The 26,670-nt window shown below is 41.1% G+C and overlaps 1 protein-coding gene across 1 annotated transcript; it reads right to left on the reverse strand.

The window, feature by feature from the left end:
• Positions 1-2,001: 2,001 nt before the first annotated feature.
• Positions 2,002-22,627, reverse strand: fgf10a (fibroblast growth factor 10a). Its single transcript, XM_074617142.1, has 3 exons — positions 21,190-22,627; positions 6,276-6,379; positions 2,002-2,879 (listed from the first exon to the last, which is right to left on the reverse strand). The coding sequence occupies exons 1-3, from the start codon at positions 21,635-21,637 to the stop codon at positions 2,679-2,681; spliced, it is 753 nt and encodes a 250-aa protein (XP_074473243.1). The 5' UTR covers positions 21,638-22,627; the 3' UTR covers positions 2,002-2,678.
• Positions 22,628-26,670: the final 4,043 nt, after the last annotated feature.

Below are 26,670 nucleotides of genomic sequence, written 5' to 3' on the forward strand. Positions count from 1 at the left end.
GGGAGTTAAAGAAAAAGAGAGGGAAAGCGAGGGAAGAATAAAGAAAAACATGACATCATAGTTAATTAGAATCAGGTGATAAACAAGGGAGTGATATTTACGTTATACCACATGCCCTGCTCCATGTGTCTTTCTGTCTCTGGGGGGGCACAGCAACAGGTTTCAGACAAGTAAGGTCAAGGCGGAGGCTTTTCCCAGCTGCTGGACCACACTGATGCACACACCTCCTTTACCCAGCCGCCCCAGTGTGTGTGTGTGTGTGTGTGTGCGTGCGCGCCTGTGGGCCATTTCTAAAGCCTGTTTTGTCTTTGTTGCTATCACATAAAAAGACAGTGTTTATCCTCCAGGAAGCCATGTTTGCCATGTGTACTTGTAAGGGGAGAGGTTTTTTCGCAGCGAGAAATGAAAACCCCTGAACTCATCAACCAGGGTTGTCTAGCTGGGCTTCTTTCAAAACGTCTAATCTCTTACAGATTCACGTCTTTGTTTTAGAATACCCCACCGACGTACTCACAGTTTGTTATAGACTCTGATTACTTAGATAAAGACGCTTTTGAGTTGCCAAAACATTTGAATATCTGAGCGTGAAAAGGTCATTCTTGGCCTTTTTGGAATAGTAGTTTAACAAAAATAACCATGGCCTTCTTACTAAAGGTCTTTTTCACACCAAGTCTGTATTTTTTGTTGGAAATTGTCGCACGTTTAAAAATATATACGACCTCACATTGCGTCTTTCACATTTACACACCATCTCAGAAACTTTCGTCCGTCATTTAAGTTTTCGGTTTGATTTTCTGCATTTTTTTTCCGCATCCCTCAAAAGGCAAAAGAGGGTCGTTTTACCACTCAATGCCACCGTATGTGCAAACGTCGTCATTCAAAATAGCACATTCACTTTGTCTCCATGCACAAAGCACTTTACAATAAAGCAATAAAAGAATAAAGAGATGCAGAATTTAAAGATATATTTAAATTATCTGCCACATATCGTGGCTGTTGATTGCAGAACAGCTTAGAAATCGGGGATGGTTGCAAACAAAAGACACAAGACGGTAGTTATTGTGCTCCAGGCAGCTAAATGATAGCTTCTTGCTAATGTCATCCATTCATTAGCCCCGTTTTGGAATAGTGCTATCCATTGCACCCACATAATTTATTCAGTTTTGTCACCTACTTTGAACTTTTGCAACGAACAGAATAATAAAATGCATCGGACTCGGTGTGCAAGGTTTCTGTGCGTAACGTTTTTTTATCGGCTGACGGATTTAAAAAACGCATAACTCTGAAGCTTTCAACCACACGGTGAATGGTGTTAGTTCTGTCACGGCAAACTGAGCAATAGTCCATCTGCCAATGAAGACCATGAGATGTGGTTGAAAGCTCTAGAAAAGTTACGATTATTTTGTCAACCTGCTAATTTCAAAGGTCAAGAATGATCTTTTAATTCTTTAATCTGTTAATTCCCAGCACTTTTCATGGTAATATAAAAATAATACAGTGGATCATTTACCCGGGTCAACTGATTGAAGCATTTCCTTAAATGTTTAGTTTATATATGTATTTATTTCTATCTCTTTGCATTGTATTTACAATATGAACAACCAATACTTGAACCGTGAAAATAGGGCTGCGCAATATGGCCAAAATCTTCTATCACAATATAGGTCATTTCATATCTCGATAATGATACATATCACGATATAGCATGTTTCCTGGTAATTCATTAAATAAGTAGTCTATATGAAATAACCACATGGTAAAGCTTATTTTTAAATACTTGACAAATAAAAAGTACTGAGTATTTTCTCAGTTTTAAGTGAAATTATAGAGAAAAAATAAATAACTATAGGCCTAGCCTATATCGCAATAGAAACGATATAGACAAAAAATATATGAGACATTTTTATATTGTTTTGACGATATATGTCGTCATATTGCCCAGCCCTACGTGAAAGTATCTAAAAAAAAGATTCAAAGTCAGTCAAACAACTTAAAGACAAATATATTTTTTATATTTATTCAGGTTTAAATGATTAGTATTCAAAAAGAGAAGCATAAATGGTAAAAAAGACAAGAATTTGTCCTTTTTGTGTTTTTGTTCTTTTTTTGTTAAATATTACACAAAATAAATAAATTTAAAGAAAAGAAAAACATGATAGTGTTAGACTTGCTGTTGTGTTGGGGCTTCTTGACTCTTAACTCTTTCTCATCATTTCCATTTTCTGCTTTCCTTGTTCATTTCTCCTCCTTTTCTATCAGTTAGCCTTCTATCAATACTTCCTCTTCTTGTCTTCTTTCTTTTCCTCCCTTACACATTCTATCATTTAATTTCTTCCCAGCCAAGCGCTTCACATGCACACAAATCTAGAAATGTGAGTTACTGATCACATTTTGGCACAGAAGTAATTTCTTTTCATATTTTCTACTGTGCCAATGTACTTGATAACTTAAAACAGAAAATAATATATACATTGTATAGCAATATATCTTATTTCTTTCTTTAAAAATAGAAATGTCTTTATCCAACAGAGATAAAATGTCCATAGGTTTCCATTCTGTTCCTCCTCAGTGCATCATTCAGATCTGATTCAGATCTGTCCAATGTAGCCATCGCTGTAACTCCAAAGAAGTCCGATACCCTGCAGTGGGCAGAGCTCTCTCGTGGCCGATATGTCCAATCATCGTGGTGTTACCACAATGGGCAGGAAGTGAGTGGCAGTGTTTTTCCTCCGTGTCTTCTTCCCCCTCATTGGCTTGCCGTTGGCGTTCAGTCCCACAAACATGTGCTTCTTCTTGTTGCGCCACTCTGCTGAAGCGTAGGTGTTGTACTTGTTCTCCTCGATGCGTTCAATCAGACGGCAGTCCGGACCAAAGTCCCTCTGCAGGGGAGAGACGACAAGGAGTGTAAATGTCAGATTTTTAAATCTGAAACGTTGAGTTTGATTAATGCTAAATCCAGTTTCTGAATTTCAAGGATTTGCTGCTTTTCTTTGTCTTGTATGACCGTAAACTGAATATCTTTGGGTTTTGGACTGTCGGTTGAACAAAACGAACAATCTGATAGCATCACCTTGGACTTTATGAAATTGAGATGGTCATTTCTCACTATTTTCTGACATTTTATAGAAGTCAGATTAAAGCTGCAGTCGGTAACTTTGAGGAAATATGATAATTATTTTTATAAAACTGTCACTATATCCTGACAGCAGTGCATGGGACTGATGATCTGTGAAAAAAAAATTCATGTTCCTCTGTGTCCTCCTGTGCTCCTAATGGCATTTGAAAGATTTCACTGTGCCTAAACAAAAAGAACCAATCATAGCCGAGGAGTCTCTACAGCTGCTGTCAATCACTGCTTGTGAAACTCGTGAACTCCGATCAAACGGTCAAACTAGGCAGCGCTGATCAAATACAAATCAATATTCTGTTACTGTAATGTCTATTTCTCTCCTCAAATGTTTCCAGAAACATCTTGTAGTGTACTGTTTAGCTGTAAAATGAGAAAGTTTGCTCCGGCCAGTGGGCGGTGCTTGGTATTTCCTCAACTGTTCTCAACATGGTTGCTGGGTCACAAACTTTCTCATTTTACAGCTACAGTTTTATAGAAATAATTCTTTTATCATATTTGCTCAAAGTTACCGACTGCAGCTTTAATCAATAATTCTAGATAGTCATTGGTTGCAGCCTTAATGCGTGTGAATGCTCGAAATGGATACATTTCAGGACTTGGATGGTGCTGCGTGAGATTAGTGGATTTCTCAGCATCATATTTAACAAATCAGGAGGCTGTTATACTGTACAGCTGTGGTTGTTCAGGCTACTTGCTGTATGTTTTATTAACCCCCCCCCGATGTAATGGAGCCTAGTCTTTACTTTATCCTAATTATTTCCTTGTCCACATCTTGTCCTCAGTTGCTCTTTTTAATCTTTCCGTGTCATCATTAAGAGTTTCATTATTTCTATCCTAACTTGCTTTAGTTGTTCCTAGAAGTAGTTCTGAGCTCAGCAACATGATATTTTTACTTCTTTTGACAACATGGATCAACAAATGCTTAAGAATCTGCTGCACCAATCCCCAGTGTAATCAAGGCCAATTGTAAAATGATGACATGAAACTCAAATTGTTGTAGAGGATGTTTGTGTGTCAGTGGACTCGAGGGAGGTAGAGGGATGGGGGTAGGGGAGATGTTTTGGGGACGGGGGGCCGAGAGGTTAGCATGAGATGTGACGTCGTAAAGGTTCGGGCTCCGAGCCAGCAAAGGGCATCGTGACACGGCGTTTGTGGCTTACGTTACCGCAGTGACCACCCACCACTAGTAAATAAAGAGAAAATGATCTGAGAGAGTAACATTTGTCAGTTTACTGGAAGCTGCCCTTGTGCTTAAGGCTAACGTCGCTTAAACAGCCAGTTAACTGGATGCGGTTATTCACGAGCAAAAATGTACACGCACACACACACACACATGCATCATATAACTCAGTCTCTCTCTCTCTCTCTCTGTATCTGGCCACAGCTGTTTAAATTGGTTCCAGAAGTAAAACTGAATGTTCCCAAAGCAAAATGAGAATATTTTACATACACTGTGCAGCTTCTTAACGTACGCTGGTGCTTGGTACGACCAAATGGGGGTATAAACTTTAATCACAAGTGACATCAAATCATAGAAATGAATTATGAAAAATAATAATGTCAGTACCGTTTTGCTAAGTGTCAATCTCTACATTCGATAGAGGAATAACTGCTGAACACGATTAATTTTTGCAGAGACCACACAGTGCATTTATCCATCTTTGGTTTTCTTCTGTACAAATTGAATTATGGTAAAAAAAACCTAAAGGCAATCATAATCCTTTTGTGTCCCTTGCGTGTATTGATCTGGCGATGTAACGAAACAATGATTTCATTTGATTACCACCGGATAAAGAAGTCACTGTGTAAACCCATCAAGTGTAATCGAACGCCAGCCCCTCACCGCCGCGCTACTATGGCTTGTGTTGCACCGCGCAGAAGACGTCATGGGAATTCAGTTTCAGGCCATGCAACAGAATGCCTCTCTGTCTTTTTCTACCGTGTGTCATTTCATCTGTGGTGTGGCTCCCAGAGAGACACCGCTGAAAGTTGGGTCTTTCAAAGTGAGCAAAAGAGAGGAAAAAAAGGAAGGGCGAGAATGAGATGAAGAAAAGGAGGGAGAGAGAGAAAACGGATGAAACGAGGGCTGCTCTCCCCCCAGAGGGACTGAAGCAGAATAGAGAAACTGAAGGATTGTGTTTCCTGTTTCTGAATGGAGCGGAGAGGAGAGGTAGGTAGCAGAGAGGAGAGCTCTCATTGACGAACTGTGGTTCCTATTTCTGGAATAGAGAGTCTCGCAGCCTTGTCCATTGTTTTAAAAAGCATTCAAGAAAAGTCCAAGCTGCAGGGTCACCAGTTTAGGGCGAAAAGTGTCTCTTTTGCAAGACTTTGATTCATTAAGATCGACATATTTTACGGCGTATCACCGGTCAGATTTAACAATCGTGAGACTGCGTAAGTGTTTGGACACCTTGAGATTCTGGATTAAAAAGTAATGGAGGTGGCAGATTTAGGGGTGCGACGATCCACGATTCGATTTGACATTTGATTTTAAGGTCACTATTCGATTTTCAGTTAATGCACGCCATTGTTAGACCATGGAGTCTTGATTCATAAAGATCAACAGGTCATTTGGTTTTATGCCCTGACAGCTGTCATTTACACTCACAACAAAAGATCTATAGATGGATGGCAGGAGGATACTTTACAACAACAGCTAGAGTTTTTCAGAGTTTACGAGGCACACCTGAATGCACCATGACGTCCCTGTCGGCGCCTACATGCTTCACGGCAAGCATAAATCCTGCTTTACTGTACAGAGCAACGTTGACGCACAATCGATTTTAAGTGGAGATATTGCGACCGCAGCTGAAATCGCCAAACAATTCGCCGAGCGCAGTTTACTTTGTTTGTCTCTAAATCTTCTGCAGCCTACAAACTGTAGTTTTTCTGTCAACGATGCATTCGTTGTTTACATAAGTCATGGGGAAGGCAAAATGTGGCCACACTGGTGACTTCAGGGCAGCAGGACGATTTCAAGTTCTGTTGTTTCTCCGTCATCTCCGACTTCTTTAGTTGAAGGCTACCGGTAAGATGCATTATGTCGTCTTTGAAGTGTTTTTTTTCCCTTTGGACACATGCAAGTAGGAGGGGGCGGAGAGAAAAAAATACTACTAAATATGGATACTAAATAACAGCTACTCACCGCTCCGTATAGCTCTCCCTTCTTGCTGATTGCCAGGTAGTAGTTACTGCTGAGGCCCCTGATGGCCACGACTCCCACATCCACCGACTTGATCTCCAACATACCTGGTGCAGCGGAGACAGGGAGACACACGTCAAAACTTTGTGCGGACTGGTTCCTCAGATGTTGTTGCATTCATGTACATTGTGGTTTTGTTCTGCTGATACCAGCTTCATATGGTCGTGAACTAACGATTATTTCATTAGTAACGCCTATGACATTTTTCACAAGTGATGCACATATATATATGAAATTCAAATTTGGCTTCATGGATGAGTTAAAAGATGAATCGCCTGTCAAAATTAATGTAAAACATTGTTCTGTCCATCAACTAATTGATCAATTGGCTAAACTCTTCTGCGCTAGTGCTGAAGTTTATGGCTCTTGCTGTTTCTTTCAAGTGTTGGTGCTGTTACCAAGAACATATGGATACTCATTTGAGAGATTATGGGATCTGAAACACCACAAAAGTAGCGCTCAGACTGTATTAGCATTGGTTTCAAATGGGAAAAGGTGCATCTTAGAATATGAGGTCTTAGGTCAGCATGCATCACTCTTAATTACATTCTATAATTTTGCAAAATAGCTTAAAAATACTGCAGGAGAAAATCATCTCAGTTTCTTTCGCACAAGTGAACCCCAGTCTCATCCATCCCCCTCTCTTTTTTTCTTCACTATGTGACAGTCGGACCTCAGACCGGCCTCTTGCCCCCTGTTCATTTGCTGGTTAGCTTGTGGGCTGCGTGCCCTGGGACCGAGGTGTAAGCCAGGAAAAAACATTTCTCCGTCCCATGTTTGTTTTTCTGACCAGGGGAGCTAAGGCAGGCAGGCAGGCACACGGACGGGACGGAGAGAAGCTCTCTGGCTGCCAGACTGGCAAGAGGTCAAGGCGTCCGTATCAGTTTTCAAGCCTGAACCAATTACTGGTTTAAGCTGTGGTCGCCGGCCCTTTCTTCTCTCATGCTAAAGCCAGTTACACCAAGCCGTAAAACTATCAGGGGTTTGAGAGGATTAGCTGAAGGGGCCAGTAGGAAGTGGAGCCTGGTTGCAGGAATAGTCGGAAGGATGAGGTGAGAAACCGGGACGGTCTATCCAGTATCTCTAGAGGTCTTTAAAGATGTTAAAGTGACAGTATTAGACAGCTTCCTGTTGGAGTAATGTATTATGGACAACCTTATGTCATGCTGCATTGCCAAAAAACAGTTGAATCTGTGAATTGGCTGGATCTACAGTAGACTGAGGTCGGATACAGCTTAAGCAAAAAATGTGAATATTTAATTATGGATTTTGTGTATGATTTCTTTTTTTATATTATTCACATATTTTCCCCAACTTTAGCAGGTAGGCAGTAAACCCTGGAAGAAACAGTGACCAGTAGAAGCAAGTTACAATAAATACACAACACAGTCTTACGGTAGTTTCTGAAATAGTCACAAAATCGATCTATGTAATTGATTCGGGTACATAGACACGAATTTCCCCTTTTTTTTCGTGATGCTCAGCACGACTTTCAAATTTTTTTGTGTTTTCCTACGAATGTCCAGCAACACGTGACGCATGTGTCAATTTCCACTCCAGTCTTTTCAAAATAAAACTACTTAGTTTTGGAGTAGATGGACTGCTAAAACTGCTAAGTTAGGTTTAGGGAAAGATCGCGGTTTGGGTTTAAATAACACCAGAAGTGTCTAAACTTAAGTACGAAAGTTACATGACAAATAAATCAACCTTGACTTCTGGTTTCACACGGGACACGAACAGTGGTGCTGTGTTTTTTGATCCACCTCGACCTCCTCTCTACGCGGCGTTCGCCACTCTTTATACTTTGTGGCTCACAATTATGTGAATTACATACGAATTGAATATGAATGTTGAAAGAGTAAGGTTGAAGATCAAGTAAATGTCTCTTAAGTCTTCTTACCAGATGCCCCTTCCCTGCCTTCATCCCCCTCTCTCGTCCTCAGACAGGGATTTGCAACATCCTGCAGGGGTGTGATTTTTATGATGGTCCGAGAGATGAAGGTTGAGGAGGAGCTTCAGATGGAGACATCTGAAGGAGCCTGCCCTCACTCTGAACCTCTATACGTTGAGGTATCTTTTCTTTTTCTCTATCTATCACTGCTAAACTGTGTCACCATTGTCTCCAATAGTCTTCTCATCGCTTGGCAATAGCAAAGAGAGACCGTTTTATATTTGCTGCTGTTTTTAATCATTTCTGGCCTTGTTTCTTTTTGTTAAATGTATTCCTTGGCATTAAACCATCCCCACGGTTCCTTTATTTGGCCTTGTTAAACTAACTGTAAACTTCAAGTAGATTTTCGAAAACCCGCAGTGCATCATATTAGCTCGTTACGTTAAGTCCATTACTCACTGATGTGTACCACAACACATCACTCGTCAGGTTCAAAATGTTCCATCTCGCTCCGCACACAGCTGACATTTCTGAGCCGTGATCCGTCCGACTGAGATTTGTGCTGCGCTAAAAGGCCGGTCCACCTGTTCAAACCCTTTCCCTCTCCTCCCCGTTTGATGTGGTTTGTCAAAAAACCAAAGCGCAGGGCTCTTTTATGGCCCCTTTAGCAGTTACCAGAAGCAGCCCCGTCTGCCTGCGAGTTAAAAGGCCAGGCCGCAACAAAAGGCTTAGATTGCAACAACAGAGTTTATGGCGAGGAGACGGAGAAAAACAGAACCCCGGCTTGTAACATGGACCATTCGTCAGGTTTTTGTGATAAACGCACACACAGACGCAGTCGTGCACATACGTAAGCGAACGGTTCAAGCTCAGGTGCTAGACCTACATTGCAGTCTGTTAATGTACTCTTCTCTCTTCTCATTTTTTTTCTGAGAAGGGAAAACAGTTTTTCTCCCTCCTTGTGCCCTCTGGATCTCAGCCCATCTTAATTATGAATTTATGTTTTTAAGTGGAAAGGGGAAAAAAAAGTTTTATAACCCAGCACTGAAGCACAAACAGCAACAGGGTTGAGTTAATATAAAAGGCATGGACATTTTCCGCTATCAACATTTAAAAAAAAAAAAAGACTACCAAGGGCAAACACCTGTGTGTAACAGGGCAACACGACAACTTTCATAAAAAACAAGCCAAAAGGGAGTTTTGCCAGTCAAACCCAAACCGTAACACTAACGGAGCAACAAGTACAAATAAACACAACCTGGCCTTCTAACAGTAAGAAACTGTTCATTAACAACCTCATGAAGAAACCAAACCCCAATGTGATACTTCTACAACATCTATTCAGTCAACTATACTTCAGTTGCTCCATGTGTTTAGTGATATGCTGCATTATTTAATTGACGTAGGTAACTTATGCGATACTATAAGAAGATTCAAAAGTTTAGTATTGTCGCTGATAATCTTTGTTTTTGCCCTGATACCACAGAAAATGAAGTCGAGTGGAAACTTCACTTGCAAGTTAAGATGAATCAAACACTCACTTTTGAGATGCATTTACTGCTCTGAACAGCACAACAGCGCACATATACATCACATGTTCACAGATCCACACACACATACTGCAGAGCTCCCGTCAACCCCCCCCACCCGGCCCCCCTTTAGAAACACGGTCACTGAGACTCCAGCTGAACCTAAAGGTGAAGGGAGGTTATGAAAATGTTTCCACTGTTTATCCAGAGGCTTTTTTTGAAGATTATACTGCGGTTGTTCCCAATTTGACCTCGACACGGTGACCAGCTGTGACTGGGTCTACTGCGTGCCTGCTGTCCTGAGAGTGGTCTCGCTCCGTATTGTGAAATCTTGTCACTTGCGGACTAGTTTGTGTCATGAACTCCCCTCAGCGAGAAGAATGGATAGTTTGGTTCTTTTATTCTGGGTCCAATGCTCAGATGTTTGGATGAACCCCTGACTTTTCCTGTGTTTTTCTAATCCTCTCACTCTTTTCTTCTTTAGATGTGAAATATGAATGTGTCATCCAAGAAACGAAAATTTCATGAAGAAAAAGCAGCCCATGTATTTTTTTTTTTTTCTTTTTAAGATTTAATATCTGATTTGCATCAGTTGAAGTCTAAACACTAAGATCATTTTTCTCTTGAGAACTACGGCAACAGAGTGACTGACGATGTCTCGTATTCTTTGTGACAAGAGTTTACATCCATGCAACCGCCGAAGACTCGAAAGAAAAGAAAAGCTGCGCCAGTAAAGAAAAAAAAACAAAGATACAAAAGAAGAATTCAGAAAGGAACAAATGGACCACCAAATCAGTTATCAGTTGAGAATATCTAACTATTCTCCTGTATTTGGCCTTTTTAGATGCAAAAAACAAAGGCACGCAAACAAGTCTTCTTGACAGCTGCTTCATTTCAGCAAACCCGCGCTTTTTACAGGTTTAAACTATTTCCTTTGCATTATTTTTTCTTGATGTTTGGTTGAATATTTCTGTCTCTTTATGCAGTTTGAGAGAGAACAAACGTTTCTTGCTTGGTGAGGTGAAGATATTGGGTTGGAGTGGATACTGCTGTATATTATGTGTGTAGAAGAGTGTTGAGGTATTGGGTCGGACTGATGTGGTTGACAACAGTATCATCCTGCGCTAAGTGGCCACATCAAAGCCTGCCTAACCCGACGGTTTTGACTGAAGCTGAGAAAACGAGGCCTGTTCATGATTTATCTTTTTTTTTTCTTTTACAAATAGAATTTTTGGTAAACTGATTTTTCAAAATTTGTTTTGCTCGTATTCAATTTCTGGGTTGTAAATTAGATGAAACAGACATTGCGCGCCCTTTTGTGCACTACATTGGATGAAAGTCTTTTTTTCATTAGCAGGATTGTACTATGTGACCCGCGCTCACTGTATTATTCAGCTTATTCTTGCCCCCATAATGGTTTTATTTCCTTCCCTGACAGGAACACTCACATCACTGTCTTTCTTGTTGGACCGAAATAGCAAAAAACCACACACTGTTCTTCTTCAAGCTGTATGTGATTTCAAAAACTGGCCGGGGTACGAAAAGAAAAACAAACCCAGATTAATCCTGAAATCAAACAAAAAGGGATCACCTGAGCGAAAACCCTCAAGTTTTTAAAACACCAGAGGTCTGGCCAACAGATAGCGTTAAGTTTCTCGTCTGCGCCGCTCATCATTCCAGCGCTGCATAATTTGAGATCACTTTACCGGGGCGCAGCGAGACCGCAGCGAGTTATGTCACACACGTTTAAGAGCAGCTGGGAGGAAACCAAAAGAAATTCGCAGTGATGTTAATGGTGATTTGATGGAGAGGAGGAAAAAAAACAAAAAAAAAACATAACCACCTGAGATATTGTGATTCCTTTAACACAGTTGACTTTGTAACATGATAAAGTGCCGGAGCTGCCAGTTTCTGTCAAAACATTTCACAGGCCTGACACGGCAGAGGAGTTATGTTTTTCAGGCAAAGCGCTGTGACGGTCGTCTGCATTTCGCACATTTTTCATTTACAGTTCAGCTGCCAGTGAGATGTTGCCCAACTGTTGAGGTCGGAGTTGTTGGCGTTGGACTTTTAAGCTTTGGAGATCTTGGTATTTTACACCGCAGATATAACGCACGGACATGCAGAAATATTATTCCGTTTTTCACTTTCGGTCTCTGTATTGTTCTTACTTTCTTTGCTTCGCCTTGCACATGCATTTATGTTCGTACACATACAGTACGCACACACACACACACACACACACACACACACATACAGGGTAATTAGCTGGCATTCCTGGCTGCTCTGTTCAAACAGCCAGGCTGTCCAGATGCCTCTCTGGACTCAGCTCTACCTTTGATGACTCCATTAAGAGCCTCACTTTCATGCAGCGACTGTGTGTGTGTGTGTGTGTGTGTGTGTGTGTGTGTGTGTGTGTAGTGGGGTTAGGGGTGACTGAGAGAGTATGGAGGAGCAGGAACATGAGGGGTGTGTGTGTGTATTTGGCAGGGGGGCTTTTCTTGAAGCACATGGTGTCTAGGTGGCAGCAGCCCTGGATGTTATCTGTCACAGGTGCTATTCTTCAGCTCCCGCTGCTTTACTGGCCATGAATCCTGCCTGTTCACATGCACCAGGCCAACACCTGAATGACACTTTCAGTATCAGGCTTCCACTGCATTATTCAGCATAGTTGCTGGTAGAGAAAGTCTGATGAAAATATATTATAATGCAATTTAAGGCTCATTGATTTTGGTATTCTAGAAATAAGATTGTGAAGGACTTGGGCTGCAACTAACGATCATTTTCGTCGTCAATTAATCTTCTTTTTTTTTTAATATATCTTTATGTTAGTAGAAAGTCAACAGGCACAATGTATCTTACACTGTATACTTTTGTTCTTGAAGCCAAACAAATCATGACTTTAAAAATCAGACAATACTAATCAAACAGAAACAAAAAAGGAAATTGTCGATTAATGTAACGATTATTTTCTTAATTGTTCGGTCTATAAAATGGCCATCGCGATTTCCTAGAGCTCAAGGTGACGTCTTTAAAATGTTGTTGTGTCCCAACGACAGTCCAAAACAAGATTCAAATTACAGTTGTGTAAAACAGGCGAAATCAGTAAATCCTCACACTGGAGAAGCTGGAACCAAAGAAAGTTTGGTGATTGAGCTTGAAGAACGTCTTAAAGATTATCAGAATAGTTTCTGATAAATTTCTGTCGATCGCCCCAGTCGATTTATCTGCTACTGATTTCTGATCTAAAATGGACTAGATTATAGAGCTGCAACGATTCATCAATTAGTCATAAACTATTAAATTAATTGGCAACTATTTTGATAATCGATTAATCGAATTGAGTATTGTTTTTAAAGACAAAAGGTAAAAATTCTCTGATTCCAGCCTCTTAAATGTGAATATTTAACTCCTCTTTGACAGTAAATTAAATATCTTTGAGTTGTGGATGTCATTTTGAACTTTGGGAATCACTGATGGTCATTTTCCAAAATGTTATAGACCAAACAACTAATCGATTAATCGAGAAAATAATCAACAGATGAATCGACAATGTTGCAGCCCTACTAGATTATTTTAAATTTTCTCCTGGATATTAAGTTTACATGTGTCAGAAAGCTGTTCTGTTTCCTGCTACAAGAGGTCACTGTTCAGTCTAGTTTACAGTATAAAGGGCTCATCTCATGGACTTCTTAGATTGCAGATGAAGCAGCTAAACTGCACAATGTCTGCGCTGCAAACTGTGTTTTTATATTCCAAGTTTCACATTTGAGATGTTTGCATTTTTTTCCTCTTTCTCCACAATGAAATCCTCTCCAGAACAAAGTAGCTCTGGCTCCAACTCTGCTGATATTACACAACGTTAAGCCGTGGAGAATAGTTTCTATCTGACATGGCAAATACTGCAATTTCCGGTTCTTAACTGGAGATGATGCTAACAACGTTCCCGTTATTGTTTACTCCAAAGTGAATATTGCTGTGATTCTGCCTCGCAGTTCTTTACCAAATGTAATTAGATGTTATTTAGACGACAACAAACATTTGGATTATTGCTGACAGCCCTGAGATGAGCCAGGAACTGAGCTGAACGGGCAATGTGTTGGCATTCACACAGCAAATGCCTCTCCGTATTGATAATACTGTGGGCTGCATGTAAAACTTCCAAAAAACGTCCACACAGATATTTGTAAAGTTTGCTCATTTAGCAGATTTGTATGCCACATACCAGTTACGTGGAAATGATGATTCAAATCTGTTTGATTACTGAGAACTAGTTGTAAGTCCGAGTATCTTCGCCTGCTCCTTTCTCTTTCCCTCTCAAGGATATTTATGATTGTACTCTGCAAGAATCCTCCACATAACATAAACAATGAAAAAGGCCGTCCATCAAAACAAAGATGTCCAATTTAAGATTCTTTGCGGACAGTAATCGACTCTTGCTGTTTGGAGCCGTTTTGTCTTCAGAGAGCCGAAGATCTTACAGAAACATGATTTGCTGCTGAAAGACTTTTGTTTAAGGTGGTGCCGGACTGCTGAGGTTTTGTGGCAGGGCCGCTTCGGTTCTGCCTACAGAAATCTGTCTCTTGTTTCAGTCTTGTTGTTAGCTGACACATTAATGGACAAGGGAGTGAACTAATGGGAAAGTATCGAGCAGCGATGATAGGAAATATGTTAACAGTGATCGAAAAATGAGACGGATCCTGTCGATGTCCTCTTGGCAAAAACACGGCGCTTTCAAAAGTCTAACTGCACTTCAGCGATGTAGAAATATGTTAACCAACATCTTGATGGGGAAACTTTTATTAACTGTGAAGAGCTGATCATTTTCAACACTGCATGTTTCTTCCAGACACGTCCAAAGCCCCAATGCGCACATGCTCCGTAAATTACCCTGTTGGGGCGGTTATGGGGTCAAAGGGCACTCATACATCTGAACCTCTGGACCTTCACATTCAACCCCCTGTGGGAGATGGAAAATACTGCGAGAGGCCAGAAGTTGCATAAATGGTAATTGTTTTTACTTACTTTTAGATAATATTTATTGTAGATACACAAAAAAACATTTTAGATGAAAATATTGCATATGACTCTGATCAAATTTGGAAGTAAAAAATGGGCACTGTTTTAATTAATTAATGCTGTATCTGACGACAATCTTTTCATTATTACTAGGGCTGTCAAAGTTGATAATAATAACGCGTTAACGCACATTCGTTTTAACGCCACTAATTTCTTTAGCGCATTAACGCAACTTGCAATTTTTAATTAACCTCTTAAGAATCCGACGGGCCGCCATGTGGCCCGGCCACTATTCAATCTTTCGGAGGTTTAGCAGGCTCAGTTTTAAAGCTAGAGTGAAGATACTGGCATCATATGAAACCTAAGGGATCCATTGATACCAACCATGTCATACTAGCTTGTCTAATAACGCTCCAAACTTGCACTAAATTTTGGCGAGGAAGAAGTGGCTGTCGCTGACCTCAAGATATGTGAATGAAAATGGGTTCTATGGGTACCCACGAGTCTCCCCTTGATGATTTGAGCATATTTCTTTTTGCTAAATGCAGTACCGGTGAGGGTTTCTGGACAATATTTGTCATTGTTTTGTGTTGTTAATTGATTTTCAATAATTAATATATACATACGCTTGCATGAAGCAAGCATATTTGTCCACTCCCATGTTGATAAGAGTATTAAATACTTGACAAAACTTCCTTTAAGGTACATTTTGAACAGATAAAAAAAATGTGTGATTCATTTGGGATTAATCGCGATTAACTATTGTAATTGATTGACAGCCCTAAATACTACACAACAGTGTGTAGACCATCACAATATTGTTGCAGTCATGAGGAGATGAAAATGCCAAACACAAATGAGCGCTGCATATCTATCTTGCCACGATACAGGCCAGAGAATTTCTTGCGTAACAACTCATACTGGAGCCTTTGAAAGTTTCCAGCCTCGGACTAATATTTATTAAAAGACGGCAAGTTGTAAATTCCTAAAGCAGGTAAATTCAGCAGTGCTTACTCCCTCACAGCCTCTGTTTGTACATCAGTACATGCAGGTTTTCTCTGCCTTTTTATACTTTGACGGCCTGTCTTCTGGGACTCCGATTACGTTTTGTCCCGAACGGAACATTTCTCGCTCCAGACGTCAAAGATTGCGCAATACTTTTTGTGAAGTGCCATTAAACTTCCAGTAAACGGCTTGTTAATCTGTCTCTCTCAAATACTCTACAGCAGTGTTATCAATGCTTTGGCTCTATTTCATTACAGTAAACTAATGTTTGCTCTTATGTAAGATGTGATCAATGTAATGTCTCTGCAGGACATCGATGGCGTTTGCTCCCTAGATTCCAGTAAAAGGAGTCATGAATCAGAACTGACATGATTTGATCCAGACTCTCGCTGCATTTTTAGATATTAACCAAACATCATGAAGAGTGGCAATGTGAAAATGAATTGATTTGTTTGTCTATATAAGCAGATTGCAGCTCATAACATGTTACAAGGCGATTAAGTAAAAGACTAATTTCACTCGTTACCTTGAATGGTTTTTCCATGATTTCTGTTTACAACCTCTCAGGAGCGCTTCCTATTTGTTTCAGCCATGAATGTTAGTGAGTGTAGTTGTCGGGAGGATCACAGGGAGTGTGCAGGCAGTATATGTTTATTGTAAGTTTCCAGAGTACAGCTGAATGTAATTGTTGATGTTAAACTCGGCTCCGGCAGCTTTAGGAGCACCCGATGATAGGTTCAGTATTTCCTGAACAAGCTCACACTGCGACGTTTGCGCTCCGCTTTTATTTACGGCTGTTGGACAGAAGAGTCCATGAAGATGTCAAAGCTACTTTGAATGAAAAGCAACGCTGACACTAACCTCTGGAGCATCCAGTCCCTCCTCATAACTCTCTTTTATGGGCCACACTGTTACCTTTTCCCACGAGAACCATAACACACACTCATCAAGCAGTGAGAGAGCAAGGGAGGAACAGCAAAAATGAAGACATAACAGAAACTGAAAAAAAGGGGGAAAAAGGCTGTGGGACTAATTTCAAGATGTTCAGGAAAGGGCAAGCACTTGATGCATTTTAGTTTTTTGCGTTAACCTTGCTGAGTCATTGGAGGTTTATGGATGCGGAGGAGAAAGACGAAGACGTGCTTGTGGTTTAGGAGACCTTATTCAGATGTTCCCGAAACACAAATTTACATTCCACATGTTTTTAAAGAGAAAGAGACTGATTAGAGTTTCTTGGTGCTTTTGTTTTTTTTTGTAATACGGATTGTAACTGCAAAAATCTCATCAAGTAAATTATTATTGAGTCCTAATGGTCACATTTTTCTCAACACAATTGGAAAAATCTGCCAGTGCGGTGAAATAATTTGACCATTTCCAATAGAAATCCACTTGTTTCATGAATTTTCTAGAATCAAGTGTAATTTTCCTTCATTCTAGCGCAGTGATCTGCCTTATTTTGTCTTGTTTAAAGATACTCGCACTTCTTGACTTATTTTATATTAAGAAAACAAAACTTTTTAGACTCGATTAGAGACAAAAATGACTTTGTACAATGGAGAACATGCACTGTAAGGGAAGGTTTCCTCCAGCGGAATTTGGATTTAAAGATATAATTGGAAATACAAATGTGAAATTTGCATCCCCCCCCCAGCTACACCACATAATTAACAGTGGCAGAGCAACGTAAAGTGATGCACTATGTGTACCGTTGACCTTTGCATTACTAAAGCTTCCTGGCTTGGGTCAATAGGTAGAGGTCAAACCAGAGGGGACAGACCTGTGTAATTAGCCTGGACATGGAAAACCTGCACTAAATCAGAATAATGTCCAGTGTATTAAACCCTCCATAAATCGCGTTGCGTTCGATTCACTCATGTCAGTGGGTAATGTGTCTGCCATGATTAATGTTCGCAATAAGTACGTGTGGCAGCTTTTACAATCCGGGTGGCCGCAGTGCGAATCAAAGCTCTAGCTGTGGTCAAGTTGGCACAGCCCAATGCTAATTGAGCTACGCGAGACCACAAGTCTGTTGTCCAACTGCAAACACATGTCCGATTGTTTCATTGCTTTTTTATGCGTTTGTTGGTAAACACGATGTGACAGTCCGTGGACGACATGTAAGGAAGGAAACAAGGACAGTTTTGTTGCTTATGGTCGGTGGCGGGATCAATGCTAATCACATCACGGCCCGAACGGATCTCCATGTTCAGACTAGGAGAGCCTTATTTTAAAGGCCTTATGAGGTGAGATGGATAGATGAGCATTGATCACATGACCATAAATAGACAAACATTGATGTGCACCAGTGAGCGCACACACTAATACAGGCCCTTAACCCTGAATGATGTACTGCCCTCAGCTTTGACAAGATGATTAGAAAGGCTTCGGCTGCGGAGGAGAGCCTCGCCCCCGGAGCCGGAGCTGAAACTTCTTCATCACCTCTGACACCATCTAATGACACTCATTTGCAATCTGACCTCCTGAACATTACCAGACTACTAGACCATGATAACAACACTAACAACTTCCCCCCTTGATAGCGTTTCAATTTGATGCTTTCCCTAAAGGAGTAGTTCCATTTTTGACTAATAAGATCTTGGATCAACTTATAGATGTGCAACAGCGGAGTTTGCTCTGACACCTTGGAACAATTTTTGTCCTCTGTGTTATGTTGGTATATTATACAATATAGTATGTCATTCTGTAGAGGATTTTTTTGCATTATTTCCAATGAGCCATGTGTGTTTGATGAGCACATAAAGGCCAGAAAACTGCATCAAAGACCTCATTTATCCAAAAGTCTGTGCACAGATTGAAGTAGTTGTTTTGGATCTATCAGCTCTAAAACTATACAGTATAAATGAACAGTGTTATCATCTGTAGCATATAAAAATTAAAATGTATTGAAACGTCTAAGCAGGAATGATCACGCACAAAAACATGTCTATGTCGTATAGTACCACATCTATATTGTCAGTTAGGGGAGGAGAATTAAATTGTTGTTTGATTTAGTTTGAAGGGTACAATTTGTACTCTACAGATTTTAGAACACATGCAAAATAGTGTAGTACTAGTAGTAAGCATACAAAATGCCATACATGCAAGCTTGTGCACAAATACTGTCAATGCACAAGCACCTAAACGTATAATATGGTGTGCAGATGCCTGCATTATTCAATCTTTATTACATTACAGCCAAATCTCTCCACTTTATCACCAAATTTCCACCCATCTTCTTTTTATCTGAAACACGTTAAACATCTGCACTTGCTGTCAGGTAGATACAAAATGATGAAATGCCCTACTAAATATACTGGCAAGACAAAATATGAGCTAAAAGGTTTTTGCCTCCAACTCCTCATATCTAAGATTTTCCTTTTTCCTCTAGAAAGTTCTTCCCTACTTCCCACCACAATCAAGTGGCAGGAGCTGTTGAAATTGATGGATTGTGCTCCTAATGCCATGACCTGATGCCATTATAGTTAGTGACACGTTGCACCCTAATGGTTGAGCTCTTTAATGTGCATGTGTGTAAAAGTGTATGTGTGTGTGCACATGTGCATGTGTGTGTCAGAGAAGACTGCAGGCAAGGGGAGGGAGGAAGAGACGCTAATTGAAATTCCTTCAGCCATGTCTGGCAGAGCCTTGGTGTCTGAGTGGCACATGCACACACACACACGCACACACACGCACACACACGCACACACACATATTCACACTGGCCCTGGCCCTAATAAAAGTGGGCTTTGCCATATGGAGGCCATGTGCAAGACTGGCCTCTCTGTGCTCAAGTGTGTGTGCGCTCTTAGCAGGAGAGGCTTGTACAGCACCGCACAGACCCACAGACGGATGCATACAAACCTCTGACATGTGTCTGAAGTTGTGCGAGAGATAAAGATCCATTTTATGAATATAACATTCCCACACACACACACACACTCGACATGCTGTGACGGATTCAAACACACACACACACACACACAGTAGACGTAACGCAGCTAGAGCCTGTTGTTTAATCTTAAAGAAATTAGCCCGTGTTTTGGACGTCACCCTTCTTAATTCAGCGAGCTGGCAGGGGAAACTCTGGGCAGGTAAATGTGGGAGTAATGTTCTGTTCTCCCTCAACAACTACTGTCAGTGTGCCCTGAGGCGATGCAGCTATCCTGAGACCAGAAGACTGTGGCAGTCCTGGAGAACTTCCAGATGTGTTGGTTAACTAGAAGATAAAGTTGTGGGCTCCAGAATGATAACAGCTGATTTTCTGCTCTGCATCAGTCATAAATGATTGTGATGGCCCTTACAAGCTGTTAAAAGTATTTGCTAGTGTGCAGATCAGATGTTTTGTGGCTACCATATAGCTGTTGTGGTACAGTTTGGTTTTTAAGTAACTGAGAACAGAGTAAAGCATTTAGCATCATTTTATATGTGCGTTTTAACATGCTTCAGTCCTATTATCTTACAAGAGGTTCCACAAATGTTGCATCCATCATGCAATCATACTCTTTCCTCCCTTAAAAAGGTAAAGTTAAGGTGCCTTTAAAGGTACCGGCGGAGTTTCTCAGTGCTCCACAGTGGAGGAGCTGAAGAGTGAAAGAGTGCAACTGTGTGAATGTGAGACTGAGTGGTGCTGACAAAAGAGCATGTGTGTTCAGTGACCCTTCTCAGGCTAAATAAAGGTTAAAATCATATTTCACAGCCATCCGAAATATACAACCATAAAAAAAGGGAGCAGGAATCGCGTGGTTAATTCTTTACATCTGAGTCCGTAGAACCTCATGCTTAGCATATGCCCACCGCTATTATAGCTGCGGCACAATAGCAGCAAGGAGTAAGTGGACTTGTCATTCTCCCCTGGGGTTTGGTAATAGCTGTGTTTTAGATATTTCCTCAAGGAGGAACTTTCTCTGGGCAAATTTCTAATTGGTTCCAGTGGATCATCTCTCTTTTTTATCTTCCTGGCTTACTCATTTTGTTTGTTCCTCTCCTCTCCCACTCTCATGCTCCCCCCTTCTCTCTAACTCTCTGTAATCTGGCCTGCCTCTACACATGGTGAAAGGGCCGAAAAGCACGCAGCTCTGTTTGTTCTTTTGCCCAGGCACCTGTCTTAATGTGCATGGTCTGCCCAGGGTGGAAAACCAGAAACCCCTCTTTTCCCACAACACTAACACAGGAGATGCAGTGGGAGAAAACTAGTCTAACATTTGCCCTCTTTGACAGATATAGGCAGGAAACTTCCTAACGTGGACTTCCCTTTGCGCTCTTCTGTCAATTTTTAGTGCAACAAAAAAAGTCTAAGAGGAAATGAAACGGCTCAATATCCAGCAATAGCTTGAACAATTCCCAGATGGCTCTCTAATTCTCACAAGTTGCTATTTCCATGCTGCTTAAAATGTAAAGAACAAAGAGGACTTACTGTATGGATCATCCTCACTTTTGGTGCCATTAACTTTTCCTTTCTTGTCGATGCGAAGGAAGAATTTCTGGAAGGAGAACAGTTTCCTCCTTCGCACGTCTCCTTGGAGATGGTTGTAGCTGCTCCGCACGTGGCGCCCGATGACCGTCGCGGAGGACGACGACACGTTGGTCGCCCGTGGCAACCTCGCGGAGGATGCGTGCAGCGGTGCGGGCGATGAGGAAGGAGATGAAGGGCGTGAGATGAAGGCGTGCGGAGGATTCCCTCGTGGTTTTGCATTGTGTGAGTCTGATGATGATAAAGCGGACAGGGGCGCAGACGAGGAGGGTCCGAGCAAAAGGAGCAGGAGGAGGAAGGTGAGGGACAGGACGAGTGAAGGAGGTCTGTAGCAGGGGCAGGTGGAGAACCAGGCGACCGGTGCACCTTGTGTCACTGTCCATCTACACATGGTAGTGGAGCTGGGAGAGCTATGGAGGTGCTCAGGGGCTGGGGCATGCTGAGCTGGGTGCAGGGAGAGGGAGCGAGAGTGGGAGAAACCCCCCCTGACTGACCGACTACACCTCCTCCGTCTGGGGACCCACAGCCTCGCTGTAGGTGTAGGCGTTGGAACCTGTAGAATGGCTGCTTGCGGTAGATGTGATGTAGCGTTATCGGTAATATTGATGGTGATGGTGATGGTGATGCAGCTGCTGGTGGTGGTGACTCTGCTGTAGTCCCCCGGTGCTGTTTATTCCTCAGTGGCGTCGCAGGAATGCATCAACATCCATAACTCAGATCACCTCGCAACAGGAACAACTGGGGGTTCACCACCTCCTCCCTCTCCTCCTCCCAAGACTGCCGCTCTTTGCTCCTGGTTGCTCCCACACACACACACACACACACACACACACACACACACACACACACACACTCAAAATCCCTTTTTAAAGTTTGAATGCACACCTATACACTCTCACATCCAAAGACAAAAACACCCAGTTCATTCATACACACTGTTACTCCACACACATGTCCCAAAACCAGTGATCTTCTCCAGTCCAGGGAGGTGGATAGTAAGAAGGCAGAGGAGGAGGAGGTCTGGATTAAAGATGCCAAACTTCTCAGTACAAATTGATTAAATAACAGGAAGTTTAAAAAAAAAAAGGATTAATGCTGCTTTTCATAAAATGTCCTGAAAAATCCACGCAAGGCAGGCCACAACAAAAAGAGTCACAGAATCCAGACTTTCTTCTTCTCTTCTCTTTGTTTCTCTCGGTTTTGTCGGAGCTGGTTTGAAGTTACTTGAGTGTGTAACTGAGCCCCGGAGCTCTCGTCTTTCTCCCCTCTCTGGTTGTGCGTCTTGTCAGTGAGCTGAGCTCCCTATCTCTCCTCTGTCCTCTCGGAGTCTGAGCGTCGGAGCAGTGCGTTGCCTCTCTTCTTTCCTCCCGTGTGTGGCTCTCCCCTCTCCTTTTGGCCCCCTCCCTCTTTCCTTTGCCTCTCCCTCCCTCCTATCTCTATCAGCGGTGCGCTCTCGGCTTATCTGGAGTTTCTCTGAGGTGACTGAATCTTGTCTTTCCTTTCACCTTATTTATCTGCTGCAGTTCCCCAGATGTCATCTGTTAGTGTAATTGGATGTCTATGAAAACCACTTGGCTTTGAAGAGCTGTGTGCATTTGTGTGTGCGTGCATGTGTGTGTCTGCACATGTACATGTGTGTTTGTGTGTGTGTGTGCAGTGGGGGTGTGTGGGGGGGATCTGTCCCACCCCGTTTTCTCTTTCCCTCCCTCCCTCTCCCTCTTTTCTCTGTCTCCTCCCCTTCCCAGACAAAACCCCACCAGTTTAGCAGAGAGAAAACTATTCTTCATATCTCTCTCCTTTTGCGCTGCTCTCAGTACGTCTTTCTAATATTTCTGTCCTCTCAATTAAGAATTTTTAATATTAATATTGATTGAATTTTTTCAATACTAATTCTGGTGAGATATCTGACTTTTGGTACCTATGACACCAAAATAGCACGGCCTTATTTGAGAAAGATGATCATATTTCTCTTCAACGCACATTTTTAGAAATTAAGCCAAAGTTCTGAAATGTGGAATATGCATCACAAGAATTTAGGAGGAGTAAAGAAACCAGAAAATATCACAAAGATTCATATTTAAGAAGCTGGAATCAGAGAATTTTTACTTTTTTATTATTTTTTTTATTTGTCAAACCGATTAATCGATTATCAAAATAGTTGGGGATTAATTTAATAGTTGAAAACTAATCGATTAAACGAAATTTGAAATCAGGAACTATCTGAAGAAGATTATGACTAACATATTTTGGTCAGTACCAGAACATTATTTGAACTTAATCATACATACTAGGTTCAATACATATTAATTCCTGTGGACGTAACCTAAATAAATGACGGTTCAAAGTTCAACTATGAATAAAAGATGAGGCGTGGCGTTAGTTCAGGCATTAGCTGATTGGCGTCAGCTGCTTCATTCATGCTTCACAATCGCTGGCTCATTCACAGCTCTGCGGCTACCAGCTGACTTGTAACATCCAATCATATTCATGCAGGTGTAGAGCCCGGCCATTATTAACCTGACACCTCACACTATTACTCCCCCCACCACAAGCACATTGCTTGTTGCAAAGCATTTCCTGCCAAATGTGACTTTCTAGCCATTCGCTGTAAATGCTTGTAGTAAAATAACCTCCTGTACTGTTTGTGACGACGTTAAAAGACTATGAATCCTCCATCCTCCATACCACTTACTGTAGTTGCCTGTCCCCCTCAGCTATTTTGACATATCAAGTGATTTCTTACTTGGAGCTCAATCTTTAGACGAACATCTCTCTGTGCTTGGATGAAAGAAGTTGTACCTTACATGTGTTGCTGTCTTTCGCCTGTCAAGAATCTAGGTCTACTGTCTGGGTTCAGCATTGTTTAATTTCCTTTTCACATTGTCAGACAACAGCCACATCTCCGCCCCTGCCTTCTCTTCTCTTCTCTCAGAAGTTTCTCAGTTATTGCTGGAGCTACTGACTCCTGTCTGAGGTATGCAGCAGATATATGGGAATTATCACGTTCTACTGAATATCTTCCTACATTTAGCCCCTCAAGTGTCAATCCATCATGCATTAGTACTTCAGGATTTTCACGTAATTCCTTTTGCCGATGCACCAACTGCAAATGTCAAAAGAAAGACCTATAACACACCAGCATTTCCCTCTTAACTCTAATTGAGATTAAACAGCTGCTGGATGCTGCCAACAATCTGTCATTCACGTCAACTTATACCAAACATTTGCTGGTTCCAGCTTCTCAATTGTTAGGATTTGTCGTTTTTCTCTCTTATGTGTTGAATCTCTTTTGAGTTTTAGACAAAACAAGCAATTTAGAAGTCAGCTCAGGCTTCTTTTATTTTCTGACATTTTATAAAGCAAATGATTAATGGAGAACATCTGTGCTACACGTCAACACCTGCAGACAAAATTCAGCACCACGGACAGCACTTTACGATGTAGTTCTTCGCCGTATGTAATTGAAGATGCTCGCCGTAGATACCTTAAACTTTCCGTAGAGTGTGCCGTAAAAGGATTCTCCAAGGCAGACATGTACAGACATGATTTTGTCTGAAGAAGAATCTAGCAAAGTGTTGTGACACACTGTGATACAGGTGCTGGACATCCTCCTGGATCCACTTTCTCACAAATGTTCACATTATATTTTTTAATTTTTGTCATATGGATTGTCTATGTTGTCCTTTCACTATGTTGTTACTCATACAACATGTATTGCACATTTTAGATTTTATTTAAAGATAAATAATAGTGTGTGTGTTTGTGTGTGAGTCAACTCAATGTCTGAGAGAGCAGAAAGCGCAGCTGGTATACTGTGTATATACATTATATAATATCGATACTGCGTAAAATGAGTATTGAAACCTTTTCAAATATTTAGTATTGATATGCATCGATACTTTGATATTTGTAACAGCACTTGTCTCGAGCTCATACGTTGTGCATAACATGCCATCTGTTGGTATAAAGGCAGAACACTGAATGAATGAATGAATGGGAACTTGTGGAAGCAATAAAAATGGAAACTCCCAGGGAAAGAACAAAGGAGTGAGAAGAAGAGATAGAAGAGATTGAGTGAAAGAGAGAAAAAAACATCTGGTCAGTGGCTCTGTGGCTTGAATATGGGGTGTAGAATGACAACACACACATGGACAAACACAAAAACAAATACACATGTAGTACGAGCATGTCTCTGACCCTTCTATTATTGCTCTGAAATTTTCAAGCCGTTTAATCATCGCTGTGTCGTATTAGCAAGCACGCATCACTATTGAACCAATTATCAGTTGCTGATCAATTACTGACTGATCTCTTCATTGCCTCGCCCCGCAGTCTTGTTGTTCTGTGTAACAGTCCTAACAAGACTCAGATGTTGGAAGGCAGTCGTCCGTGAGGGAAAGAAAATGTTTCGTCACACCAGAAAACAATTTGTTGGACGCAGCGAAGCACCGCATATTCCTCTTTTTCCCCCCTGAACTACTTAAGAAGGCTGTAGGGGCTTCCCTCTCTGGAAAGGATTGTAATTCAAAGGCTGTTTGCTTTACAATAAGTTACACACAGCTCCAAATTGATGTACATGATTTTACATAACAGTTTATTTTCTAGCAATTGATTTTTTTTTTTTAATGTTACTCAACAGACTCAAAATAGACTCTATAATTATGATGCCACCAGGTGTGGTATGTAACTAAGAGCATTTACTCAAGTACTGTACTTGAGTACAATTTTGACATACTTTACTTCTTCTTCTCTACCACTTTATACCTCTACTTTACTACATTTCAGAGGGGAACATTGTACTTTTTACTCCACTATATACTGTATATTTGACAGCTGTAGTTACTTGTTAAAATATATAAAACATGATATTCTTACATTATATGATGCAGTGATCTACACAGCCAGTAGTACATCCATCTGAAAATGACTCCAAATTGATGAACTACATCATTAAATTGCTCTTCCATGTATTCATTAGTGATAAAAACAGAATATTATATTATAACACTTAAAAGAGCCATTCTGCATCATGAGTACTTTACTTTTGATACTTGAAGTATATTTATGCTGATGATACTCTACTTTTACTTAAGTAAAGTATCTGAGTACTTCTTCCACCTCTGGATGCTACTAATACATATACAGTTGTAGGTCTCGTATGTTTACGTCACAACGCAGAAGCGGTGCCTCTCTAATGATGAATATATATATATTTTTTTTTTAGATGTGGCCACATTTCTCAAAATCTTTTTTCCCCCGTTGTAGGAAAGAAATGAGTCAGTCTCATTGTCTCGTGGTTTTGGCTTAAACTGCCGTCGCAATCTGAGGCAAAACTTCAAAGTCAAGCCAAGTGGAAGTGCTGATCCGGGGTCAGCACCCAAAAGCAAACGACTGTGGTCTTATTTATTCCCAAAGAGCTACGCA

Source organism: Sebastes fasciatus, chromosome 19 (genome assembly GCF_043250625.1).
Source record: "Sebastes fasciatus isolate fSebFas1 chromosome 19, fSebFas1.pri, whole genome shotgun sequence".
In the NCBI taxonomy this organism is placed as follows: Eukaryota; Metazoa; Chordata; class Actinopteri; order Perciformes; family Sebastidae; genus Sebastes; species Sebastes fasciatus.